Source organism: Ursus maritimus, unplaced genomic scaffold (assembly GCF_017311325.1).
Source record: "Ursus maritimus isolate PB19 unplaced genomic scaffold, ASM1731132v1 scaffold_10, whole genome shotgun sequence".
NCBI classification, from domain to species: Eukaryota; Metazoa; Chordata; class Mammalia; order Carnivora; family Ursidae; genus Ursus; species Ursus maritimus.
In genome coordinates, this window is record NW_024423344.1 from 67983037 (window position 1) to 68010624 (window position 27588).

General features: G+C 43.0%; 1 protein-coding gene across 2 annotated transcripts in view; it reads left to right on the plus strand.

Moving 5' to 3' along the window:
• The window catches only part of UBAC2 (UBA domain containing 2), a 172604-nt gene that overhangs the window by 117208 nt on the left and 27808 nt on the right, over nucleotides 1-27588 (plus strand). For both annotated transcript variants that reach the window (XM_008685003.2, XM_008685004.2), the window contains exon 7: nucleotides 14175-14417. In XM_008685003.2, coding sequence (XP_008683225.1) covers nucleotides 14175-14417 — 243 coding nt within the window. The remainder of the gene's footprint in view (nucleotides 1-14174; nucleotides 14418-27588) is intronic.

Here is a 27588-nt window from a genome sequence, read left to right on the forward strand (position 1 = left end):
CCCTGTTCTGTAGAATATATCAGACTTTGATTATCTCGTGATCAAGCAACCTTAATGTAAAAAAAAAAAAAAAATCTGTCCTACCCAATAACAAGATTAGAAACATAGATTGACACCAGATTATTTAGGAGTCTGAATGTGGTTTGAGTTTGTATTTTTTTCTGTAGGCAGTGGGGATCTTTAAAGCTTTTTAAACAAAAAACTTCACGACGGTCTGAAATTACAGGAGTTTTATTAGGGTTTGTAAATCAAAAAAGAGGAAGGGAAAAGTGAGCAATCTTGTAGGAGTCAGGATGCCTCATGTGTGGGCTATGATTGCTTTTTTCTCTTCCATCCACAGTAGTTTTAAGGAAAAAATATAAAATATTGTCTTATGATAGCTGTAAAAGACAAAGCATCGAACAGAACCATGTGTTGGTTGGCTTTCCAAGTCATGGTGTAACAGTACGGGGGAAGCTTATGGAGCTTGCATAATCTGTGGAAATCCAAACTTGTGTGGAGTAAGTTTTAGAGCCCTGACTGCTCTGTGGTGAAGAATGATATGTTGGGTCCTCTGGTCCTTCCCCTGCTTTTCATGTCTTTTTCTTCTCTCCATGCTTCCTTTTCCTTTTTTTTCTTCTCTTATCTTTCTTCTCTGGATTGACCAAAGAACGGTACAGTAGAGTGGGTCAGATAACTCATCTGATGCCTGAGGTTTTCAGTTGAACTTTAGGGATTAAGATTAGTTCCCTCAGTTCATTGAAATGACAGATGTAATGGAAGGAAGTCAAGGCTGGTTGGAGCTGTGAGGTTGGCTGGGCTTGTGGAAGGCCACTCATAGTAGTGGAAAGACAGCAGTGACTTCCCAGGAAACATCCAGATGTAGAGGGTGCTTTCACCTTCTTATAGTCAATGTGGCATTTATAATTCCGACACCAAATGGAGTGCCTATTAGTCCATCTCACATCACACACACACATTTTCTCTCTCTCATTCGTTCCTTCCCTCTTAGCCCCCTCTCCTTCCTGTCCTCTCTCTGCCCCCATCCTCCATCCCGACCACAGGTAGCCATGACCTACTGAAAGAAACCTACTGTCCTCTGCCATGGCATGACAGTTGTAACTCAGTCCAGGGCTGACAGTACGAATGTCCTGTTAGACAGGTATCCACAGGGAGGGAGTGACCAGTAGACTTTAATTTTTCCATGTTCCGTGCAGAATAAATGAAATTATTATTTACAGTATCTTGATAAAGCTGTCACAGAAGTACCCTATAAGATACAGGTATAAAATTTTTATTGCTGCAACTCATCTTTTACCTATAGGTGAAAACCTAGCATCTTTTCATTTTTTTAATGATTTTATTTATTTATTTGAAAGAGAGAGAGAGAAAGAACATGAGCAGGGGGAAGGGCAGAGGGAGAGGGAGAAACAGACTCCCTGCTGAGTAGGGAGCCTGATGTGGGGCTCAATCCCTGGAGGCTGAAGACAGACGCTTAATGGACCGAGCCACCCAGACGCTCCCCTAGCCTCTTTTCAAAGGCTTTCAGAATTTGGCCTCCTCATGTACCAATCTAATCCCTATGTACCATATACTTCAGAGACACTAAGTTTGACTCTTTCTGAACACCTTGTCCTGTCTCAGGATCTGTGCCATTGTCCAGTCACTAATTTTTCTTTAACAAACACGTGGCAGTTACTATGTACCATGTACTTGTGGTAGATGATATTATTTGTTCAAACAAATATTTTTGTTCAGAATATTTGCTGCCCCTCTCTCCTGGGGCCTCCCTATAGGGCCTCTGTGTGATCTGTTACCATCACGCTTTACTCTGTGACGTACATTAGCCACTAAAACATGAGCAGAAATGATGAATGCTTCTCAAGCAGAAGTTTTAAGAGCCGCCGCACGATTCCACCATTCCTCTGTCCCTTTGCCGTGAGAAAAGCATGTGCCAGATAGAAGCTACTTCTTCAGCCCAGACCTCGGAATGAAGGAGACACATGGAGCATGGCTATGGCCAACATGTAAGATGAATGAGAATGCTGTAAGCTGCTGAAATTCAGGATCATTTGTTACCATAGAATAGCCTAGAGAAAGCAGACTAATACAGCTCTTTTCTAAGCACTTTATAAATATGATCTTAATTAGTATTTATAAAAACCTGATGACTATTATCCTCATTTTATAGATGAAACCAAGGCACAGAGGATTAAGTGATTTGCTAAGAATACAAGCTAGTAAGGAATGAAGACAATTCAAATGCAGGTCTTCTAGCGTTAGTGTTTATGCTCTTAAGAGGTAGCTTTGTATGACCACGTGCCGTTTCTTCCAACTATATCCCTTCTTTCACCATTAGATCTCTTCTTTTCCTAGCAAAATCTTACTTATTTAAGTCCTGACTCTGAAGCTTTTTCTGAGTCAGCCCTGTCTTTGAATTTAGGAATTATACACTATTCTTTATCTTCCCCAGTGCGTAGCACAATGTCTGATATTTTATCTATATCCTATAAATAATTACAGAATTTCAAAATTCACTATTCACAAAATTCACAAAATAATTTCTGTGCTATAAAACACTGTAATACTTTGTGATTGTCAGGGTGCTTTCAGTGTGTACTGCCTTACTAGGTTCTTGACACAATCTCTACTGTGGTAGAGAAACTGGGCTTCCCATTATAAAGATTTCAGAGATGGGGCGGCTGAAGTTCAGATTGTACAACTGATATATGATGTCACAGGACCAAAGGCCAGGTGTTCTGGTCCCAGTCCATGGGTCCATTGCCTCTCACAGTACCTTTCAAGGTGCTCATCCATGTCTCTTTCAACCACAAGACACATACAAAGCTATTCTTAGATCTTCCCTTCACTACACCACTAAGATGAGGCCCTGTTCATCATCAGTGTAGACAGGATTCTGGAGGGAGATCCTGGATATGAAGAAATTTTAAAAGTACCCAGAGGTACCAAAAGGCACATCTCAACTTTCTGTAGCCTTTGTTATGAATTTTGTGGGCTGACCAATATCCAAGAAAACGTTATCCCATTGACAGACTCTACTAACCTCCTGATGTGAAGAATCCAGCATATAGCTATATTTGCTCTTCTAGGAACAGGATATTTAACTGGTTCTCCATATAATGGATGAAAAGTGCAGCTCAGTCCCCACCTTTCAACAAACAGTTCATTGCCTTGTTTCTGGCATTATCATGTATAAGAAAATGAAATTAAAAATGGCTTTGAAAAAGTTTAAAGGATGATTTAAAATACATTAACCTTGTTCAACAGTGCTGCTGGTCAAAGAGGAAGATAAGGACAAGGTTACCAAGAAAACACCCATACTTTTAAATTTTAGATGATCACTGGTAGATTATCATGGCGGTTGCAGCACAGAGCATTTTCCCACAGGGTCTTCATGTTGTTTTTCTATCAAGAGATGGAAGGTCTTCAGTCAGTTTTGGTTATCTCTTTAAACTGTTTTTTGGTGTGTGTGTTTTTTTTAATAGAAGCATCCAATGTTCCTTCATCTTTGGGACTGATTGTGTTGATATTTCTCTTCTATCTTGATGATAATCTGTGGGAAAGGACTATGGTAAATCAATGCATGTGATTTTGAATTTATTAATTATAAACAATGGCATAGCATATTATCAAAAAGTTCTCATGTTAGCTGAGAAATTTTCAAGACACTAGAAGTTTTTGTTACTAAAGATTGTTTTTAGTCTGCTAAAGTCCTTCCTCTTATAAAATAGAAAAAAAAGATTTTTATGTATCTGGAGATGTCTAGATCTTTCTAGATCTTCACATTCACTTTCTTAGGAAAACTTCTTTTATTCCTTTTATTTAGTAAAGTGTTATTTATATACAATAAAATTCAACAATGAACACAGTGGACATAGATAGGTTTCTACTTCTCTCTGGTGAATACCTAGGAGGAGAATTGCTGGGTTATATGATTGATGTATGTTTAACATTATAAAATAATATAGTATGATTCTACCAAGTGACTGTACCATTTTCCATTTCCACCATCAATACATGAGTTCCATCCTTCCTTACACTTGGCCTTGTCAGTTGTTTTAACTTTAGTCATTCTAGTTGGCATGTAGTAATACCTTGTGGCTTTAATTTGCATTTCTGTAATACCTAGTGGTTCAAACATCTTTTCTTGTGCCTACTGGACATTTGTATAGCTTCCTTTGTGAGGTATTTGTTCAGATATTTTACACACTTTTTCATTGGGTTACATTTGTCTTATAATTGAGTTAAAAGAATTATTTTTATATTCTGGACATAAGCTCTTTGTTGGATATATTTTGTAAAAATTTTATCCCAGTCTATGGCTTGCCTCTTTGTTTTCTTAACTATGTCTTTCAGTGAACAAAAGTTTTTAATCTTGATTAATTCAGTTCTCAATTTTTAAAATAGGTTCTGCTGTTGATGTCTTATTTAAGAAATCTTTGCTAATCCAATGCCACAAAGATTTTATTCTGTATTTTCTTCTAGAATGTAGTAGTTTTTGCTATTAGATTTACATCCAGGATCCCATCTGAATAATTCTTGTGAGGTAAAGGTTGAGATTTATTTTCTTTCATACAGATATCTAGCATCATTCCATCATTTGTTGAAGAGACTCAGTGCTCTTTTCATTACCTTGGCACCTTTGTTGAAAGTCAGCTGACTAGTGTGGGTGTATTTCCTGGCTTTCTTTTGTATCCCAGTGATTTATATGTCTGTCCTTACGCCAGTAACATATTGTCTTGAGTACTTTTGCTTTATGTTAAGTTGAAATCAGGTAATGTAAGTCTTCCAACATTGTTCTTTTTTTCAAAACAGGCTTAGCTATTTTTGGAACATTGACTTTCCATATGCATTTTTAAATCAGCTTATAATTTCTTCAAAACAAAAATCAGTTAAGATTTTATTTGGGATTGCACTGAAACTATAGATCAATTGGGGAGAATTGCCATTGTGATAATTTAAAAATGTGCCCACAAATCCTTTTATAATTCAAGAAATGGAGTTTAATTTCCCCTCCTAGAGCGTGGGCTATCCTTAGCAATTCACTATGGCAGAAATAATGGTGTGTGACTCCAAAGAGCAGATCATAAAAGACACAGATGGTCCCATCTTGCTCCCTCTCAGGTCATTTGTTCTGGGGGAAACCAGCTGCCATATCTCAAGGATAGTGAAGCAGAGATATGGAGAGGTCACATGGCAGTGTGTCAGCACTAACTTGCCAGTTGTGTTTTTGAGCTACCTTGGAAACTGATCCTCTAGTTCATCTAGTCCAGTCAAACTTCAGATGAGCACAGGTAGGCTGACATCTTGACTGCGGCCTGGTGAGAGACCTTGAACCACAGCCACCCAACGAAGCTGCTCTCAGATTTCTGACCCTTATAAACTGTGTGTATAACCAGTGCTTATTGTTTTAAGCCACTGGGTTTTGAGTAATTTTTTATCCAGTAATAGATAACTAATATAAGCATTTTAATAATATCAGGTCTTCCAATCCATGAACATGGTGTATTTCCACATTTATTTAGCAAATCTTTTAATTCCCCTTTACAGTTTTTAAATTTTCAGTGTATAGGCCTTGCATTTCTTTTATTAAATATATTCCTCAGTATTTGTGGGTTTTGATAGTATTTTAAATGGAGTTGTTTTTATAATTTTTATCCCAATTGTTTGTTGCTGGTATATAGAAATGCAGTTGATTTATGTATATTGCTATTGTGTCCTGCAATTTTGCTATCTTTGTTTATAATTTTTGGCAGCTTTTTTGTGGATTCCTTAGGGTTTATTACATGCATGATCATGTCCTCAGGAAATATATTTTGTTTATATGTTTTACCTCTTTCTATTCTGTGCCTATTTTTTTTTCCTTACATCATAGCTAAGACCTCTAATACAATGTTAAATACAGGTGGTGAATGGATATCCTTGTCTTGTCCTTACCTAAAAAAAGCAGTGAGGTTTTCACCTTTGAGTCTATAAGTGCATAAATCGTTCTACATCTTCACACTCATTTTTAGTTTATTATTTTTAGACCAATGTAAGAAACAAGTTTTCAATATAAGCCTATTTTCTCTTTAATTTTAGTTTCTTGAATCAGTTTATTGAAGTGCATATAATTTTAAAGGGGGTTCGTCTCCTTGTTAAAAGGAATACTAAAAGGTATTTACATTTACACACCTGATTAAGGCTTTTTCCATGTGCTAGAGACTCTATTTTTCTCCTCATGTATCTTTTCCTTAGTAGCAGAACCTTCATCTTATTTGGGGCAGGAGTGCCTCCACCTGAAATATCATACTTCCTTTGCATCTAGGGTATAGCCATCACACTAAATCCTGGCATCCTGTCCCGTGAGCTATAAATCCATATATTGGTGGGACTTCTGGGAAGGCTCCTCAAAGTAGCCTTTTGTCCTTCTGTCCTTCTGTCCTTCCTCATTTTCTCCCCTCTGCTGCCTGGAATGCAGCTAAAGATGGTTAGAGCTTTTATAACATGAGGGAGAATAAATTTCTGTTGTATTTAAGCCATTGTTATTTGTGGTTTTCTGCTTTACACATTTAACCTGATAATCCTGATACATGATTTTCCAAAAGGAAAAGTTTATTGCAGCCTCCTAAGGTAGTGATCAGCCTAATTAATTCTGTCCTTATTCCAGTGTAACCTCCCAAGAATCAGGATATCCAGGGCTTTAATTAGATATTTCAAGATGATAGTAAACGATGAGAGCTATAGGAAATTCATCTGAATCATTTTTGCACTTGACAAAGAACAAGATGGCAAGACTCTTTCGATAAGTGCTAAAGCCACATGATTCTGTTATGAAAAGAATAATCACTTCATAATTTCATAATTAATTTCATAATTAATCACAAATGGCAGAAGTAACTTTAGGCATCTCTAATTTGCATACATATTCTCTGCGTAAATACATACATACATACATACATACATACATACATAAATAAATTCCAAAGTTTCTTCTTTCCTTCTTTAGCATTTTTGGTGAAGAAATGGAATATGTAAATGTAAGATCTGTTAAGAGCAAGAATTTTCTTTGTTTTGCTCCCTGCTGTATCCCAGCATTTAGAACACAGCCTGGCACATAATAAATGTTAAGTAAGAATATGTTGAAAGAATAAACGTTGGATGAAAAGCCTCAGTGTGGTTGCCTCAGGACTTGAGTACATATGAAGTCTGTATGATGAGGTCTAGGTGCAAAGGGATGTTTGTTCCCTTGGCTTGTCCCTGTCTTGCAGAGGCAACTCTTTCTCCCCAGGAGAGCAGCTCCTTGTGTTTATCCTGTTGTCCTGTTAGGTGATAGATTTCTGAGTGTTGGGACCATCGTCTCCAGGACCCCAGCAGTGCAGTTCACTGTGCAAGGTGTTTGTTCACCCAGACTTGCCTGCTAAAAGAGATCATCAAACACCTGGGTGTCATTGCCCAGTCATGGTTTCTCACCTTTGTCTGCTGTGGTTACATGCTAATACTAAGCAGGACCAGAGGACACTTGAGGTTTACTCTCTATAAGCAAGAGGGTTTCACCTGTTTTCTGCCCAGCAAATTAAATTCTTTATTTGCCCAATGAATATGATTTCATGATTTCCTTTTGAAAAGGACTAATAATCTGAAAAATCAGAATAAGTGTGTAACTGACATCCATGTTTATTAATGGCCTAAAGAAAACAATTTCCTGTTGTTTTACATTCTCAGATTTATGAGGTAACAGCTTCTGTTGGCTTATGGGGATCTCCTAGCACTAACCCAGGGCTGTGGCATAGCTCTTTGGGGTAGGTTTTCAACTGCATGTGGCCTAGATTTTTCTCTGGCCTCCTAACCTCTGGGTTTCTTTTCCTAATTCCTGATTCCTGCCGCTTGAATGCTCTGATCCTGGCTCTAGCTGGCCTCCTCAGACACATGCCCCTTGTTCCGTTTCACTGTATCTGGTCATCCTGGATCTCACTCCTGGCCTTCCCAAGACCAGTGCTGCTACTGCTTTGTCCCTTGTAATTGGGCCTGTCAGCTTGACCTTGGGCTTCCCGCTTGAGGGCCAACCGGAGGCCCTCCCTTAATGTTTCCCCTGGCCTCTTGACATGCAAATCTGAGCATATGGTCTATTTTTAAAGCCTCTTTTTTCACGAACTGGGGGTTTCGAGAAAACTCTCATTCAGAAGTCCCAATACATGAAAGGTTTCTGAGATAATGAAAATTAAAGTTAAAAGTAGTGTATGAATGTAAGGTAGCATAATAATAAGAGATACTCTCTCAAAGCTCTTGGTGGTATATGAGGTGTATAACTCGGAGAATTTAATGCAGTCATTGTTATCCCATCTTGTCATAGAATAAGGTGACGATTATCAAATATTTATAGGACTAAACTGTTTAAGCTCTTCATATTTCAATCCTTTATGAATACCTAACATTTATGAATAGCACTTTAGTTAGTTGACAACTTGAGGTCATGCTGGTGTACCAGAGGCATAGACAGGTAAACTCTACCTTTGTGTCATATAGGAAAGTATAAACCTACCACCAAAAATGTGTCTGTTGGCAACTTCCCAGTTTCCCTTAAAAGAATCTAAAATAATGTCTTTTTTTTTTAGAACATTTATTCATTGCCATCTTCCCAGCAAAGACTTAATGGGTCCTTACTGTGTACCAGGCACTGTTCCAGATGCAGAAGTCAAACCCATCAAACCAACCACAGTTCTTCCTCTTCCAAAGCATACACTCAAATCGGAATCAAACCCTTAGGATGAAATTCAAGCAAATGAGCACAAAAGTCCTATTTTATCCCTTCCAGAATTTGCAGTAGTATATTTGTTTATTACTGGGGTTATAAATTATCCTAATTGTTCACAGGTTGGCCCTTCTAAAACTGAATACGTGATTTTGGTGAGTGTATACATGACGGTGGGACAGGAGTAGACATAGGCAGAAGTGTGAAAATCTTTAGCTTTCATCAATTCCTTGAATGAACCTATGACCTACTCCCCCACCCTCCAAATTAAGAACCCCTGCTAAATTGTGAACTCCCTAAGTGGAGGCAACAAATACGCATTTTCATTATTTTTTCCTAATTTCTTTAAAAGACATATGATTACATAAAGCAAAAATAACACCATATTGCTAGGTTTATAAGTATATCGGTATAATATATAAAGTAGCATTAGATCGGGGTGATGTTAAGTGGGACTGTATTCTTGCAAGTTTCCTATAATTTACTTGAAATAATTCAGTATTAACTCTAAACACATGTGGTAATTTAAAGATGAATATTGTAATCCCTAGAGCAAACACATGAAAAAAATGCAGTGAAGTATTGCTAAAAACAAAACAAAACCCAGTAAACAAATTAAAATTAAATACTAAAACTAGTGGCTTGACACAAAAGAAAATAGGAAAGGAGGAACAAAGAACAAAAAAACAGATGAGAGAAATGGAAACCAAATAGCAAAATCCACCTATGACAAAGTAAGCCCATTAAGTCTGAAGAGCTAAACACTCTAATCAAAAGGTGGAGATTGTCAATGTGGAATTAAAAGCAAGAAACTGCTATATGCTATCTATAAGACACACTTTAAACACAGACACACACAAAAAGTTGAAAGGCAAAAAATAAAGAAACATCATGGAAACAGAAAGCTGAAATGGCCACATTACTATCAGACAAAATAGATTTCTGCATGAGTAATTCTAAAACAAAGAGGGATACTCTGTTATGATGAAAGGGTCAATTATAAGTGTATGCGTGCCTAATAACAGTTTCCGACTACATACCAGAAGTTAAAAGGGAACTAAAGGGAGAAGTGGACAAATTCACAATCATGGTTGAGACTTTGAAACTAAAAACCAAAAATTTTAATATTTTTACTTAATTCAAATCTTACAGTTCTATTTTGATCAATTATTTTCATATTTTGTTACGTGTATAATAACATTCTGTCTTAAGCAAAACCAATACAATACAGCTCCATTTTCTGTTTTCCTTCCTACCCAGATCTTCAGAAAAGAAATTTCTAATTCCTTGCCTCCAATCCATTATATGTTTTTGCCATCATTACTTCCTTTCTCTTTCTTTGTTAAAAAAAAAATTATACACACACAGAGATAGTGCTTTTTATTTGTTCCCCCTATCCTGCTGTAGAAAAAAACCATGCTCCATGGTTCTGTACTTACATAAGTTTCTGCCCATAAATAGTATATGCTATTCTCTTATGTTTGGGAATCTTGTAAAAAGATGGATCTAGTGTATGATACATTTAAAAATACCTTAACACATGTACACCAAGGTAATTTTAACTGCTGTTTAGTGTTCCCTTGGATAAGTGAGCCAGCCCTTAGCCATTCCGGTCCTGGGGACACTTTGTTTCCATTTCCTAGCTGTTACATACAGCACTGCAGTTGAATATTCCCAAAAGCGTGGCTTCAGCTCTGCTTAGGTATTGTCGAATGGCTCTCTCCCGAGAGCTTGTACCACTTTACTTTCCCTCAGGACTGTGAGGGTTCTCCGTTCTCATCCTTACCAAAACTTGATCCCACATTTTTCCATTTTTTAAATTATTATATTTAATATTGCATTTCCCTAAAAACAAGTGAAAATAAACATCTTTTTATGTGTTTGTTGTCCTTTTGAATTTCCTCTTCTGAAATTGCCTTTTCACCTGTGTTTTAAGTTGGGTTGATTGCCTTTCTGTGATAAATTTATAGTTTCCTTATGTATTTTGAATACTACCTTTGTTGACTGCAAGAATTCTAAGGACCTTCTCTAGGCTCTTACTTGTCCTTTGACTTCACTTACAGTAATTTTTGGCATACTTGTAGCTTTTAAATTGTAAAGTAAATGTATGTTTTCTTTTAAAGTTTGTGCTTTCTGGTCCTTATTTAAAAATCCTTCCCAGCTCAGTGTCAAAAAGATGTGCCTTCTGTATTTTGTGCAGGAAGATTTCAAGTTCAGTGAATTATTTCCTTAATCTGTTGGGAGTTTACACATGGTGTTGGGAAGAGGGGTGTGTTCTGTCTTTATTCTGACGCAGAGCTCCCTCTGATTTACCATTTCCGCTGTGCACCATGTGCCCTCGTCCTCCAGAGCCTCTTCCTATGCGCTTGTTCTTCAGGTCGATTTGAGTAGCTCTACATAAAGACCACACGATTTTAATTACTCAAACTTTATATCATATCCTGAAATCTGATAAGCCTTATGATGTTACTTTAAAATTACTTTGGCTATTCTGGATCCTTTATTTTTTTATTTTAAAATTTTTTATTGTATATATATAACACACCCAAGTGTTCATAAACTATAAATGTCATGAAACCAAACAAGTCACTATAAAGTGAACACACCCATGAAACGCCACGCAGGGCAGAGTACTGCCAGCCTCTTCGCGCCCCTCCCTCCCCTGACTACTCTCCCAGGACAGACTGTCATCACCCTCATGCTTCGTTCCGTGGTTTTCCCACTTGAGATAGATAGATAGATAGATAGATAGATAGATAGATAGATAGATAGTTCAGATCAATCCACTTACAAAAATGGAATCATACAATGTGTGCATTTTTGGTCTGGCTTCTTTCTCCCAACATTATGTTTTTAAAACTTAAACTTTAAATATTCCAAATGCATTTCAGAGTTGCCATTTAAGTTCCAACAACAACAACAAAAAGCTGTTAAGATTTTATTTTGAATTATATTGAATTTGTATCTTAATTTGGTGAAAATTTGTATATTAATAGTTTCACATCTTCCCATTCATGGATGTGATGCCTTTATTACTAGGATTTTTTTAATGTGCTTTTTTTTTATAGTTTTAAAATTTTCTTTTTAAAAGTTTGCTGTTCTGCAGATAGTTAATTGCTTTTCTTTTCTAGGAGGTCTGTTTTATCTCTGGTAACTTTTAAGGGCTTCTTTCTTTGTTTCACTACAGTGCATCTAGATATAAACTTCATTTTGTTATCCTTCTTGGGACTCTTGCATTTTCAGTCTGGGATTTGTTTTCTGTATTAATTCTGGAAAACTCTTATCTCTTGAAATACAGTCCCACTGTCTCCATAGTCCCTCCTTTGTCTTCTTCTGGAAGTTCTATGAGACCTACACTGACGGCCTCTCTTCTCTGCGTGGAATCTCACCAGCAGAGCCCCAGGCCTCACCTGGGAGGACACTTCAGAAGTGTCTTTGATTCACACCCTGCAGAGCTTTTACCGTCTCCCTGTGGAGGGGAGACGGTGGGTATGGGCTACGCTGGGCTTGGGCAGGAATTAGGGTTGCTTCCTACGGAGGTAACTAGTGTTCCGCATCACTCCTGCCTTCCACAGACCCTGGTGCCTAATCCCTGAGCCCGTCTGAGCTCTTGGAGACCTTGCCAGCACTTGGATTTACCTTTCTTCCCCTGCGCCAAGTGATTTCTAATTATTCAGCGTGTTTTCCATTTTGTTAGTGTGGTTCAGGATTACAGATGCTTTCTAATGTCATTGAATGTGGAATTTGTTTCTCTTTTCATTTTCTTTGTTCTTCTGTCCCATTTTTGAGAGAAGTGGCATAGAAATGATTTGAAGCCAGAACTCCTCTACATTCACTCTTTCCTCTGTTCCAGTCTGTCTTTCACTCCTACCACTGCACCGAAACTGTTCTCATTAAGGTCATCAAAGGCCTCCATGTTGACAGATCTGGTGGTCATTTTCCTCTCTGGCCTGGTTGAACACAGAGCTGCATGGTTCACACTGGCTGTTCCCAGCCTGAGACACTGTTCTGTGCTCTTCGCTGATGCTAAGCCTTTTCCTCCTGTCCCTGGCAGCGCTGCCAGATGACTTCACTGGCTTCTCCCAATCCGTCCACGCACAGAATGTTGCTGGGTTGAATCGTAAGTTCTCTTCTCCCTTCTGTTGTTCGTCCTGCGCCCTTGCTGTTATCTAGTCCCATTGCTTTCACTGCCATCAGTGCCCCTGGCCCCCAGATCCTTACCTCTGCTAAGTTTTCCCTTGAGTTGCAGTTCTCTATATATCTGCCCACTGGGTATCCCACTAAGATCTCTACTAGATGTTCCCGAGCCCACCGCTCCATCACATTTGTTGTTTGCACTGCCTGAAATGTTCTTCCTGAGTCTTCAAATTGCTGGCGTCCCATGATCCTGAAGAGCTTTGCTCAAATGTCACTTCCTCCAAAGCTTCCCTGACTCCTGACCTACAAATGGTCCCTGCTCCAGGCCACTTTATTTTGTTTCCTTCACAGAACTTACCTGGAATTGTTTTATGTGTTTGCTCATTCACTCCGTATTCTCCAAACTGACCACTGTTACCTCTACAAGAGTAGGGCCTTGTTGATCTTGTCTTCCACTGTCCTTTAGCTGTCTGCAACAGTGCTCGGGGTATACTGCGTGCTCAACAAATTCTTACCTAATTAATTGATTTAAATTTTATTAAAACATTAAAGTGTACTTTTTTCCTATTAGCACATTGTCAAATATGTTCTAATTTGGCATGAATAATTTATCCAAAGAATCAAATTCACAAAATTAAAGTGTTTTTTTTTTTTGCGAAGGAATAGCCATACTCATTTTAACCTAGAAAACCAGTCTTTAGATATCTGTCACCATATAAATTACCTTAAAGATGAAAAATAGGTGTGTTTGTGAATAGAATTGTAAATTACTGTTGGCAAGGATTTTAAAACTAGAAAAATCAGTACTTGAAAAATGTATTAGAACACTAAATTATAGACTGTCTTTATTTTCTGATAAATTTATTATATGGCTAGATTGCATTATTGGCCATTAAAGTTGTTTTCTGCCAGTATTTCTCTCTGATGGCCATCTGCCAATAAGTAACCACAGAGTTAGTACAGCGTGAAAGTGTTTTTATAATCAGATCTTGTATGGCTTTTTTTTTTGTTAAAGAAAATATTGTTTTTTAAATATTTTGCCAGTACTTTGAGTGCGAAGTGGTTAGAATTTTGCTGTCTCTTCTAGCTTTATAAAAACAAATTTGTTTACTATTGAATAAATAAAATTTTTGTTGCTTTGTACTGCTTAGTACCGTGCAGCTTGGTAGGAGTTTGGGTTATCACCCAGCATTGCTAAAATGAAGGAAAATGCCATCTGAAGTATTTTGTGATTCTTGATTTCTGCGTTAACATGTTCTTGAACGTGGTTACGGTGAAACAGTCCCGTTGGACTTTCTTCTTGCAGGCATCAGGCATCTGCTACAACAGCAAACTGTTCCGACTTCACCAGGTGCTCTGCATTCCCATATGGATGGCAAATTTCTTTTCTTGGACACTTGAGCCCATCTTCTCGTCTCCAGAACCCACTGCCGAAGCCAGGATTGGGATGGGGGCCACAGTCGACATCCAGAGACAGCAAAGGATGGAGCTGCTTGACCGGCAGCTGATGCTCTCTCAGTTTGCACAAGTGAGACGACAGAGACAGCAGGTAAGCAACAGAATAGTAATTCAAAATGCAGAAACACTCATGGCCTCAGCACACTTGGCCACCACGGCTGTCCGTGTGGCCAAGAGTATGTTTTACTCCTGTGCATTGCAGTGTGGATAATTTGACGTTTCCAGATAGGATGTAGGTCTCTGATAGTGGCTTTTCTTAGTTGTTTTTTTTTTTAAGTAAAAAAAAATTTGCCGCTGAAAGACTGGTCAAACTGGACATTCTTGTTCTACTTCTATTAGATAAACATTATTTCTTAGAGAAACACCAACCTAGTTAACAAGATGTGATATTTATCTGTTCTTATAATCTTGTAAAAGCCACAGTGTCTTCCTGTTAAAATGCTTATTATCATGTGCTCTGGAGTGAAGAGCAGATGTAAAACTTCTCGATTTTCCTTGGTTGAAATGGAGAAAATAAGAAGGTAAGAAAGTTTCAGGGGAATAGCCAGTGAATCAAATGCTGTGTTTTCTTAGCCTTGTCATCAATATCAGGAAATATGTACATTTATCTATCAAAACTGCTGTATTCAAACACTCCAATAGCACACTTGTCTTTCAAGGTCACTGTATGTCAGCCAGAACCTTCTGCCTGACCCTGCTCTGGCACTCCACGATCCAGCACACTGGGCTCTTCATTTCTTTATCTTCTCTACCCTCTGGGGTATGTGAGAGAAAACTGTTCTCTCATGCCATCTCCCTATCTCCTGCCTTCACTGGGTGTGAGGATTAGGTCTGTAGGCCTCCCGGTGGTCTGGAGAAGTGAAAGCAGGTGTGGCATCCCAGGTGTCCCACTGGAGATGTGGGTCCCACAGTTTATATCTGTGGTGGAAGAAGGGGTCCCTTATTAATGGCTGAGTCTACAGGTGACAAAGAGAAGCATAGGTTGTTCCCTACAGATGTATTTGAACTTGAGATGACTCTGGAACGTACAACTAAGATACCTGTGAATATAGTGAAACGTGGAGGACAGACCTCTCTCTCAGGTCAGAGCTGGAGGTGTAGATCATGGAGTCAACTTTATAGGGTTGACTAGGTGCTAAGTGAGTTCTTTAAGAGAATTACATCCAAGATGAACATAAGCTATAGACGAAGCCTTGTATGTAGCAAGAGGAGGAGCCGAATTCTTCAAGGAAGGAGAAGGAAGAATGAAAAGTGTAAGAACTCAGAATGACCAGTGTCCAAAAAGTAAAGTCGTGGTGAGTATAAATATTTTCCGGGTAGAATGGGCAGAGCTGTGAGGGAGAGAAAGAAATAGGGTATGATGCTGAACTTTCTGGCTTAGATAATGGGATAGATTGATGACAGCACCATTTCACCAATAGCAAAAGAGCAGATCTGGGGGGAATATATCGACTGAGGTGCCTTCGGAATACCTGGGACTCCCCATTAGATAGCTGCGGATTGCATGCTTGTGAGCAAGCCAGAGAAGTTGTATCACTCAGTTTGGCATCCACAGGCACGTTCGCATGCATGAAATTTCTCAGGGAACACTGTCGGGATCAGGATCTCGCAGGGGAGTGGAGGTGAAGGACACAGGGAGGCTGAACAACAGTTAGGAAGAGGGTCTGAGCCAGTCTGACAGCTGTGGAGCTGAGGAGAGCCCTTCCAGATTGCACCACTTTTGGCCAAGGAGCGGAAACTTGAAACTCCACCAGCCAGTCACTGGGTGCAGATTGCCGGTCTCGGGCCGACTGGCTGACTGTCCTTAGATGCACCCCATCCACAGAGGGGCTGTCCTTGGAGAACGGTCAGCTGCCAGCAGCCCCCCTCAGCAGGAAGATGGAGCACTTCAGTCCTGGGGAGTTTGGAGATCTGGGCAGCAGGCCAAAGCAGCCCTCATGCTGCTTGCATCTTCTTGGTTACGTAAGTTCTTGGAGCAGCTCCTCCAAGACTCCGGTGACACTCTTTTCCCAGGAGAGACCTCTAAGAGGAAGGTTAGCAGGACATACTTGATCCCCTTCTGCTCAAGCTGGTCTCCAGGCCACACTGGTCATCTCCCTCTTCTATTTTCCATTCCACCATTGGCTGGAAGACACACGTGGTGAAGTGACACAGAGCCTCATCCCTGTGAGGTCTGAGCCCCCCCGTCACTGTGCCTCTCTCAGGCTGTCTGCTGCCCTTGTCCATTTACCGTAAAACCTGGGGCTTGTGAGTACCAGGAGACGCCCTAGTGCCACACATGTTTTTCCCTCCTACTTTTTGTCCCCCTAGCTGTACCTTTTCCTGAGGATTACGGTTACTTAATCCTGCCATGATAACAATTTCTTTCCTGGCCTGCTGCTCTTTTGGCACGAGGGCCCAAAATGACTGGGCAACAGCTGTAACTTAAAATGTAATGGCCTCCTTACTTTGTCCCTGAGGGAAGTGTTACCCTCCTCAGAGGCGAGCTCTCTAAACCCATGGAATCTAGTTTCAGGGACAGGAAGCCCAGATTCCCAAGTGGGTCACTGGGTGAGAGGGTCATTAAGGCCACTTCCCCTCCTACCTCTTATTTCCAAGACCTTTGTGTTCTCCCTGCTGGGGACACAGCTCCCGGATAATGGTTGTTGATTTAGGGTTTGTACTGCATGCTGGAGCCACAGTGCCATCCTTGCGGGGGATCCACTCCAAACTGGCATTTCTCTCGCTCGTTTATCCGGCTGTCTCATTGGTCTGGCGAGCGGGCAGCCCCCAGGTCGTGTGATAGGTGAGAAGGTCGGTGCATCCCGTGCGCACTGTTGTAAGTGACCTCGTGATCTGATGCGACGTTAGCTGGAACCCTGGTCAGTAGACCAAACTTCTGTAAACCCACAGATGGTGGTGCTGGCTGACAGAACAGACCTAGAACCAGAAGGTGTGTCAGTTCCAGTGAAGGCGAACTGCTGCCCTTGTAGTCAGCTCAGGCTGCCACAGCAGAGTATCAGACTAGGTGGTCTGAACAACAGGAAATTCTTTTCTTACTGTCCTGGAGGCTAGAAGTCCAAGATCAAGGTGCCAGCAGGGTTGGTTTTTGGAGAGGACTCTCCCTGGCTTGCAGATGACACCCTTCTCATTCTGTCCTCACACGGCCCTTTCCCAGAGTGTGCGTGCTCTTGGTGTCTCTTCTTATAAGGACACCAGTCCTCTTGGATTAGGGTCCCACCCTTATGATCTCGTTTAACCTTAATTACCTCCTTAAAGGCCCCATCTCCAAAGCTAGTCACATTGGGGGCAGGGACTTCAACCTGTGAATTTGGGGGTGGGCAGCTTTCAGTTCCTAACACTGTCCCTTCCAGAGTGAAAAGGGCAGCATAGTCTGTCTTGTGCTGACTGTTGCTTCTCTTTGAGGGATGGTGGTGTGTGAGGGCTTAGCATTGGTCCCTGTTACTGTCAGTAGCTAGTCCAGCCCAGAGAGTGGGGCCCATGCAGAGCCTCCATCCCTGCCATCATGGCCATTCTGTTGCTGTGCCAGCACTGGGGTGGCTGGTGATAGAGGCTGGCTGATGTCAGTTGGCTGAGTCATTCTGTCTCCCTCTTCTGCAGTAGATGTTTCTGGTAGATAAGCATTCCAATATAGTGCTCAAGTCTTGCTTCATTGTATTCCTTTATATTTCTTTTGCCTTGTGCTGTCATAGTTCACCTCCCCACCTGGCAGCTGCTTAGTGCGCTCCGTCACCCACTCACCTGTGGTCCTCACTTGGCTCTGGGGTCACAGTCAGTTGTTATTTGAGACTCTCTGAACGAGGCTGGTGGGTACTCTGTGGGCACAAGAGAAGTGAAAAACATGTCTTTTCCCCTAATGATTCTGCAGTCAACTTCAGGGAGCTTGGGCAGATATACTTGAATTAGATAACATCCGGGAACAACGAAACGTTGGCATGAGCACCCAGGGCGTAAGATAGCCAAGAAGAGTGCTGTCAGTGTGGCCTGATACTGTGTGGTTTCAGGGCCTAGGAGGACGGGCAGGATTGGCTGGGCTGAGATGAGGCAGATTATCCCCAAGCAGAGGACCAGCAGGAGTGGTGCAGGCATGGAGGTGATAAAGAGGCCCGGAAAGAAAGACCTTGAGGAGGATTCCACCCCCCACCCCCACCTCAGCTGAGGCAGGGCTGGGTGCGAGTGAGAGCCGGGGAAATCATGCTGCACCTGTAATAGAGGGAGGAGTGTTTAAACCTGACAGCAGATTTGGGTTTTGATATAGGAGGCTGTGAAATGTGATTTAGCTGGTAGTAAAGGCAGGACAGTGTTCTAGAAAAATCTGTCTCATTGCAGTGTGTACAGTGGAAGGGCAAAAGGAGAGAGCAGGGAGGAGGAGTGAGATAGATGATCTTTAAATCCAGCTCTCAGCTCTGTGAGCGCTGTGGCCAGGATCAGGGCATTGTCCTTATTGAGCACATCTCCACTCGCTCCCTGTTGTTTCTCAAGGCTCTGTCATCCTAGCAGGTGACCCCCCAGTCCCTGCCGTTCACCCCGCCGTCAGCTCCAGCAGCCAGATCTGGATTACGGACTGGACTCCCTCTCTCCTGGGCTCCAGACCCAAACATCCCCTGCCTACCAGACATCTCCACCTGCACGCACTATGGGCACATGAAGTCTTCCATTTCTTTGCTAAATTGGCTTCTCCTCCTCACTCCCTCCCTGAATGAAGAGCACCATCACCTGCCCAAAGAGCCAAGCCAGAACGTCTTGGCTTTACCTGGCGGGTAGAAAGCCGCCATCGCTACCATCCCCTGTCCTCATCCCACTGCCTTAGCTCATCATCACTTAGCGCCTGGAGTAATGCCACAACTCCGTCTCCCCTCCCGGCCCCACGAGTCATCCCCCAGAGTGATCTCTTTGACGGCACAAATCTGACTGTTTCACTCCACCACACTTCTTCAGAAGCCCTTCGCGGCTTTCAAGGTAGTTAACACTCATTACCCAGAGCCCTTCCTGCGTCTTAGCCACGTGTCTTCGCTCGGCCCCACGCGCAGCCTTCGGCTAAGCACGCTCAGCTAGTTGGAGTGTATCAGCACCCCAGTGTTTCTCACCTCTTGCCCTCACTTCTGCCCTGTGCTCTGCCTGCAACAGACTTCCCCACCCCAGCACACACAGGGTTTGCTTGCCTAATTCCTGTTCACTCTTCAGTGTTCCTTTCAAATATCGCCTCCTCTGGGAAGCCTGTTGCAGCCTCCCGGCCAGCCTTGATCCTCTCCATACTCCCACAGCCCCTGGGGTCTCTTTCACGGTGCTCACCACGATCAGGCGCCTCACCCCGATTTACTTCCCTGTCTCCACCAGTAGTGTGTCTCGGGGTGGGTGGAGACTTTTTTCTTTGTATCTCCAGTATGTGAATAATGCTTGACACAGGATAGGAACTCACATATTTGGGGAATTGATTAAATATATGAACAATAAATATTTACAGAACTAATATACTGAGGCCATCTGAATACAGGTGAATAGTCAGGCCTGGGTGACCATTACAAATACCTCCTCTGGGAGGACAAGTATGAAGCAAACCATTAAAGATGCCCTGAGACCCACGTTTCCAAAGCACAAAGAGGAGGAAGGAAGCAGTTCCAGGGAGGTAAGGAGAAAACCATAAAGTTCAGCAGCCAGGGAGAACAGAATGCTTGAGGGAGAATGGGTGTTCAGATTCAGGTCCCACCCCCCAAATTAAAAGCCAAGCAGAGATCTTAAGGAGGAAAAAACCACTAGACTCAGCAAGAATCAGTTCACTTTTGCAAGGGGTCTCCGTGGGGATGCCACATGGAGGAGCCGCACGTGGACTGGAAGTGGGGACACACGCATCACTTCTGAGCAACTGGCGCCATTCCAGAACCCGCTACGTTCCTTAGAGTTAACCGTGAGGCTGTACTCCCGCAGACATTTTTAGAAGCTCCGCGGTGTATACAGATTCCATGGCTCTGAAGGACCGTGAACAGTGGGACGACTGTAGACCTTGCTTCCTCTAGAGCTTGAGGCCAGAGCACCGACAGGGTCAGCGTGCAGCGTCCTGAGGTTCATCAGGCACCGTGATGTGATCTTTCTGGACATGGCCTTGGGACTTACTGCCGAAAAGCCCCTGGACGATTGTCTCAAGGACTCATAGTGACAATCACTGAGTTTACCGCAGGGTAAAGCCCCAGTCCTTCCTTCTGGTTCTCCTCGCCCTGCACGCCCGTGGCCCTCCCACTCCTCTGGGCATTCATGTGGGGCAGGGCGTTAGCTGCGTGATGGCTCCGCGCCTCTCCCCCGACGGAGTCGCTGGCTGCACAGCTGGGCCCAGCTCAGTCATCTGGGTACTTGCAGCTGCAGACCATTTTTCCACTCGGGGCCATTACATAACTTTCACAGGTTTGTGATTTATTCATTCATCGAATAGTATGTGAGCTCTTGAAGGCCAGGAGCACAAACTGTGTTTTACTTATTTTTGTCTCTTTTGGTCCTACTGAGGGACCAAGGACACTGCTCTGGCCCTCAAGAGATTTGCAGCCCACTGGGGGAGGAGAGACGAGTCAGTAGCAGGTGCTGGGTCTCTGCTGGAGTTCGTGTGCAGCAAAACCAGAGTCCCAATCCCCCTCTGTGGCTGAGGGGGACCTTGAAGATGCCAGCATTCAGGTAGGTGTTTCAGGCCTAGGGAGCCTTGGGAGAAAACGCAGATGGGCTCAAAACAGCTGTGGGAGCGACAAGTAATTGCCTTTGCCTGAGCTCAGGTTTCCCAAAGGAAGAGGCCGGGGAGAGTGCAGAGGCCCGGACAGAGCGGGTCTTCAGCCACATGAAGAGTTGTTTTTCCTTTTGTTCTGCAAGATGTCATGAGTCAAGCCTTGTAAGCAGGAGAGCAGGTTAGGTTTGTTTTTAAGAAGGATTATTTTGGCCGTAATCTGAGTGATGAGTGGAAAAGGTGACCCTGGAGGAAGAGGACCAGTGGGGGAGGTGATGGGGACTCCGTGTTTTCAGGATATTCGTGGTGGCGAGACAGCACTCCTTCACGGGATGACAGTAAATGGCCACAGTCAAGCGTTGCAGAGTGTCTGTACGTTCATACCTCCAGGGGAGCCACTGAAATTCCCCACAGTCATGAACATTTGAATGGGGTTGCTGCGTGCGTCTCCACAGCTTCTCGGCTTGTAGGGGCCTCTCTGCCAGTCATGGTGGAAGAAACCCAGGTGCTCGCAATAGAAAAGCACCAGAATGTAAATGAAGGAACGAGGAATTTGCAGTTAAGGGATCAACCCTGGGTTGACAGGAGATCTGTACACAATCTACCTAATAGTGTTGTCATGAGGATAAAAGAATTTATATAGAATTACTTTATACACCAGAATAACCTATCAGGTATTAGTTATGATCTCATTGCACATCAGTTTTCTGGTTCTCAGGATGTTTGAGAGGGAGTTCTGATATAGGAGCTAACCTGATAGTTACTACTCTTAAAAACTTGTAGCCTTTAGAACAAGGGTCAGTAGGCCGTGGCCCATGGGCCAAACCCAAAGCTAAGAATGGTTTTTGCGTTTCTGGTGGTTCTATAAGTACCTACAGAGGATCTTCAGTTTTGCCTCTTGGTCTTCAGCGCCTCAAACATTCACTATCTGACCTTTGATAAAAAGAACTTTGCCAGCCCGCTGCTCTAGAAGATTATGTAGCCAGCAGCTTTCTAAGCAAAGTTTTACCAAGAAGTCTTAATTCTCTCTGGGTTCCAATCATCTTGTTAGTTGTGTGTCCGCCATGTTCTCTGTTGGCTGATGATGTTAATGCCATTATATGCCACAATGCAGACTTGGTGATCGAACTTTCCAGAGGGTACTTCTGGAAAAATTTCCGTTTCCCTTGGAAGCAGAGTTTAGGTGAAGCCCATTGTGGAGGCACCATGCTCGGTGTAAGCCAAGTGGGAGTTTTGTCAGGAACGCGATGGAGGCTGTTGGGGCTAATTTCTTGATTGCCTCTTCACTTCTTTGGGCTTCCCAGTGCTTCCTGGGTGATTATCACCTCTGTTTTCAGTAATAAGCCGTCTGTTTGGCCCACAAGGAAAGAAGGTGTTGCTGCCCACAGCAGCTCACCATTATTTATAGGTGCATTTCAGTTATTTTTGCAGTGTTCAGTTGAGCTAAGCTAGCTGTATTCTCTCACCCTCTTAGTTACACTTTGTGGCTGTGAAAATTGTTTCTCTACCCCAGCGACAGTTGTCAGGTAACACCTAACATATACATTATTATGAGTCATATCTGCTTTGCAAATCATGAGTGTTCCTATCATTAATCAAGTATTTTGAATTTAATAAAATATTTTTAGTTTATTAAAAGTGCTCTCAAGTTCTCCATGTGTTTTTTAAGTTTTTTAATAACTTTATTAAGATAGAATTCACATACCTTACAATTTATCTCTTTAAAGTATACAAGTATTCAGTGATTTTTAATATATGGACAGAGTTGTACAACCATCAGCACATTCACTTTTAGACCATTTTTATTACCCCAAAAAGAAACTGTGCCCTGCAGTGCTCACTCCTCAATCTCCCCATACCCCTAGCCCTAGGCAGTCGCTAATGTGTTCTTTCTAGGTTTGCCTGTTCTGGACTGTTCTTATAATGGAAGCATACACTGTCTGGTCCTTTGTGGCCCACTTATCCATGTTGCAGTATGCATGATTATTCCTTGATGTGTTTAAACAGTGGGACCCACCTAGTAGACCTTTGTGCTAGCGTGTGCTATCCCATCGAATGAGTTTCTGTCATTGCCCCTTCACCTGGCTAGGCCTCTGCTAAGCTTCTTAACTCACCTCTTGGTCTCACCAGCACTACAATTTCCATTAACACTTACTTTCCACAAAATATATTTAATGTCCAGCCAAGCTCTGGGGAGCATCACAATGAACAAGACAGCATAGCATGATCCTTCCTCTCCCTGAGCTGAGAGTAGAACAAGATTACAGTAAAATGTCATGAGTGCTCTTCTAGGAGACGCACCCAGCCTATCCACTGGGGACTAAGAAATAGTTTGTGCAGGAAATACATTCTGAGTGGAGCCCTGCAAACTAGATACCTGTACCTTTGTGTGTGTGTGTGTGTGTGTGTGTGTGTGTGTGTGTGCACGTGCATGCAGCAAAGGAGTCCACCGTGAATCCAGAGGGGCAAGTTCTCAGCCTGGATGAACCCAGGCAGCCTTAAAGATGGCACGTGGCATTCAGCACACTTCTCAGCACTTTTCCTTTTTAGCTTTGGTCTTTCACTTTTTGGTGCAGTTTGATTTAAAAATCATTCTCGCCCAGTTGCTGTGCTGCCTTGTCAACAAAGCAATCTCTAATCAGTTAGAGCTAGTTCTTTTATGAGTGTGAAGTGTATAGTATCAGGTGCGGAATAAGTTACTAGTGCTTAGTTGATAAAAATCTGCAAATTAAATGAAAATTAGGTGCAAGAACTCTATTTTCAAGTGAAATTAAAGCTAAGCTGTTTATCTCGATCTGTACCTCCTTGCAGAAGCCGTCACGGTTCTAGTACTCTTCTAGTTGATCAGACTGACCTTTTGGACAGAAATTCAGAAGAGAAAGATAGGATCAATTTAAATTCTAATCCCTTTCCAAGACTGACTCATTAAGTGACCTCGAGAAAATCATTTCTATTTTCCATTCTGCCTTAGTGTCTTCATGAGAAAGAAGAGTGTGGTACAATCTCATGATGACGTACTCAGTATTTTGGAGAGAGAGAAGTTATAAGCGATCCTAGTCCTTTTCATAACTTATCTCTTATTAATCACTTTTTAAAACCACAAATGAATTTAGAGATGTGCCCAAAAGTAGACATAATGTTAAACAGGGGTATTTTAGAAAAATCATCCTCATAATCATTTTACAAATTTTTCTCCCTCCAAAAAGCCATCCCTATGGGTTTTCAAAACCAGAAAATTATTCTAGTGCAGGAAAGATCATTGGGGTACCCAGGAGTTTCTCAGGCAAAATCTTCTGATCATCTTGTGAAGGCTTGAATTTCATGGAACCCACTCCAGGCTGCACCCTGATTCTGTGGTTAACAGATGTGGTTTTGTGAATAATGCAGGAGGAGCCCAGGAATTTCCAGAGCGGTGAGTAATGACTCTTGTCCGAGATTATAATACAGATTAGCGATACTGAGATTTTGAAAAATCATTCTTTTTAAAGTGATAGAGATTTATGCATGCATGTTGAGCCTGGATTCCCGGGCAGGGGGGCGGACTGCGAGAAGCAGGCATGGTTTGTGGCTCAGAGCATGGGCTTTGGGCTGAGAGTGGCCACGCGCAGCACTTCATTTCTCGGCACCCGCCTTCCTCACTGGGGGACTGTCCACTCTGCAGTTCTAGGAGGTGTGGTTGCTCAAGGAGCTCATAGAGGTCCTTGATCAGTGCAGTAACACTGAGGAATAGTGCAGGAGAATATAAAATGGAGGTCCCCTAGACCAGTGTCTGCCTGGGAATCCCTCCCACAGCAGCTCTGGCTGGTGGCCATTGGGCTGATTTTGAGAGATAACTGCTTGGTTCAAGATATTCTTTAATATATTGAATAGCAGGGGTCAACTCATAACTAGTTTAAGGATCGTCAAGACCAGCTTCCCATTTTACACATAGGGAAACCTGGAGTCGGTGTTAATGTTCTCTGTAGTCAGCAACTTGACTGAGTTCTCTAGAAGTTCAGCAGAGAGAGAGAGAGAGCGAGCAGTAACGATTTGGATTGTCAAGAAGCCAATTACAGATACAAGACAAGAGCCAGTTCCTGTACTAACTGGGAGGACAGTGAGAGGGAACAGGGGACGGCATTTTAGGGACAGGCACACTTTGAGCAGACACTGTCATGAGGGACACAGTGAGTGGAAGGAACATGCAGGGGAGAGGAAGAAATAATTTAGAATGGGTCTGGTTTTGGAGGACCTTCAAACAGGACAGTAACCTAGGTATGACGCAGTAAGATTTTCCGTGGAGGCAGGGGCACTGTGGAAAGGACTTATAAGGAAGTTTCACCTGGTATGGATTGAAGAGGGGCAGCATTGGTGGCAGTGATGTCAGTCACCTGCAGGGCTGCGCATATTGGACAGGGACGGTGTTGGTGGCAGTGATGTCATCCAAGAGGCTGTTGGATTTAAAAAGTGGCACACCCCCTTCAAAGGAAAACTCAGTGTACTTGAGACTTGGCTGGGTTTGATGCACAAAGGAGAGAGTTGAGCCAAGAGTCACCAAGCTTTCTGGATGCTAACCTAACATCAGAAGCGAAGATCACCGCCCACCCAGGCACTCTGCTGGTTGGAGGACAAGTAAGGGGGTGAGATGTGATCACTGAAGACCTGAAAATGATTGGCCTCTCTGCAGGGGGAGATGTAAAGAGAGGGGAAATCTTGAGTAATACCCAGTCTCATTTCTTTTTAGAGAGGGAGGAGGGGAGGGCAGAGGGAGTGGGAGACAGAGAATCCTAAGCAGGCTCCACACCCAGCACAGAGCCCAGCGCAGAGCTCGATCTCACAACCCTGAGATCATGACCTGAACCTAAATCAAGAGTCAGACACTTAACTAAACCACCAGGCGCCCCAATCTCAGTTTTAATGACGAGTTTCACCTGTGCTATTGAAACACTTATGGTAACAAGCACCAGAACTGATTTTTTGACTTTTGCTTAATAATTTTTGTATAGAGCTGAAGTTAAAGAGGAAAAAAATGACCAGAACTTTGGCAGGCAAAGAAGGGGAAAACAAAAGATAGAATGCAGAAATCAATCATTTCCATACCGAAAGATGCTTGTATTCCTGTTTTCAAGGAAGCTGCACTGAAATCCTTACCCTGTGCCATCCCTACCATAACTTGGGTTCAGTGGTCACGAACATGTAAATAAAACTAAGGAAAAAAGCTTTAGAACAAGAGGTGTCCTCTTCCTCCACCAATGTCCCCAGCCTGAGGCTGGGTCTGGGGGAGTGTGTTGTCTCCCTCACACCACCCCTGAGCACCATCTCCTCTTCACAGAGAAGCTTGAGCGTTCCCGTGCTCCATCAGAACCAAAACCACCCCACCCCAAAAAGCTGGGGACATCTATGATCCTGACTTCCCCTGGAGGAAAAAGTCGCCATTCAAAGAGAGGGGTCGGTCAGCCAACTTTGCAAAACAGTGACAGACATGAGCGCTCTGTGGCTCAGCATGCGTTCCCAGCACCACGCTTCATCATCGTGCCCTGAAGGGCGGGCAGCAGAGCCTGTCACCAGGGCAAATAACGAAGCTGAATCTGAATCCTGCTGCTCTTTTTCCAGAGTCCTTTTCCCCCACCGCACTGTGGCTCCCCCAGCGGGAATTTACTGGGGACCGTGCTTTGTTGCAGCCAAGGGAGAACCCGTCTCTTGAGTTTGCAGCTCAAGTAGAAACTGTCATTAAAATTGTACCCATGTCTAAGGAGAAGTAAGAGTGGCTATGGTAGGAGCCTAGGGCCTCCCGAGAGAAATGTCACCACATAGAGCACATGAGACTCGGGGTGCACGTCCGTTGGCTTGCACCCGTTACAGTGCTCCTTGCAGTGGTAGCCTAGCCATTGGGCTGCATCCTAGGCCGTCACAGAGCCTCCTGATGGCAGACTCTCCAGGTCCTTCTGTGCCCCTCCCCTCACTGACACCCCAGCTCAGGCCCTAGGCCGGCATCCCTGGTCCTGGTCCTCGCAAGCCGAGACTGGAATGGAGTGAGGCCGTGGCCTCCGGAGCTCTGCTGACCGGAGCAAGAAAGGAAGAAGAGACGTGGCAGAGAGCAGCAGGACTGTCGGGAACTTCTGCCTTCTAAGCCAGGGGCTTTCAAAACAGAGCAAAACAATGTGTTTTGTCTCCTGATCTTACTGCTGTGGAAAGTGCTCTCAGTTTTGCTGAGAAGAATGGTATGAAATGAAGTATCTGAGCCCCCAAAACTGGTCGGTAGCATAAACCACAAAGAAAAAGTGAAACCGAGAGCTGTGAAAGTAGCCTGGGATTTTGTTCAAGTGCTCATTGAGTCTCCCTCTAGCTTATTATTTTCTCCCAGCACCTGCTAGGACTGCTTGCTGCCCGGCAGCCCAGAAAGACACGCTAACACGGGACAGGTGCAAGGGCGTAGCCCTTCGTGACGGGCCTGCGCTCTGGCTCCGGGCGCTTCTGCTGTTCGTTTACTTGGGGCCTCGCCATTTACCCGCCCCTCCTTTATCCAGGGGATGAGTGGATTGCTAGTTTGCTTGTGTTGGGGCGGGGGGGGGGGGGGGGG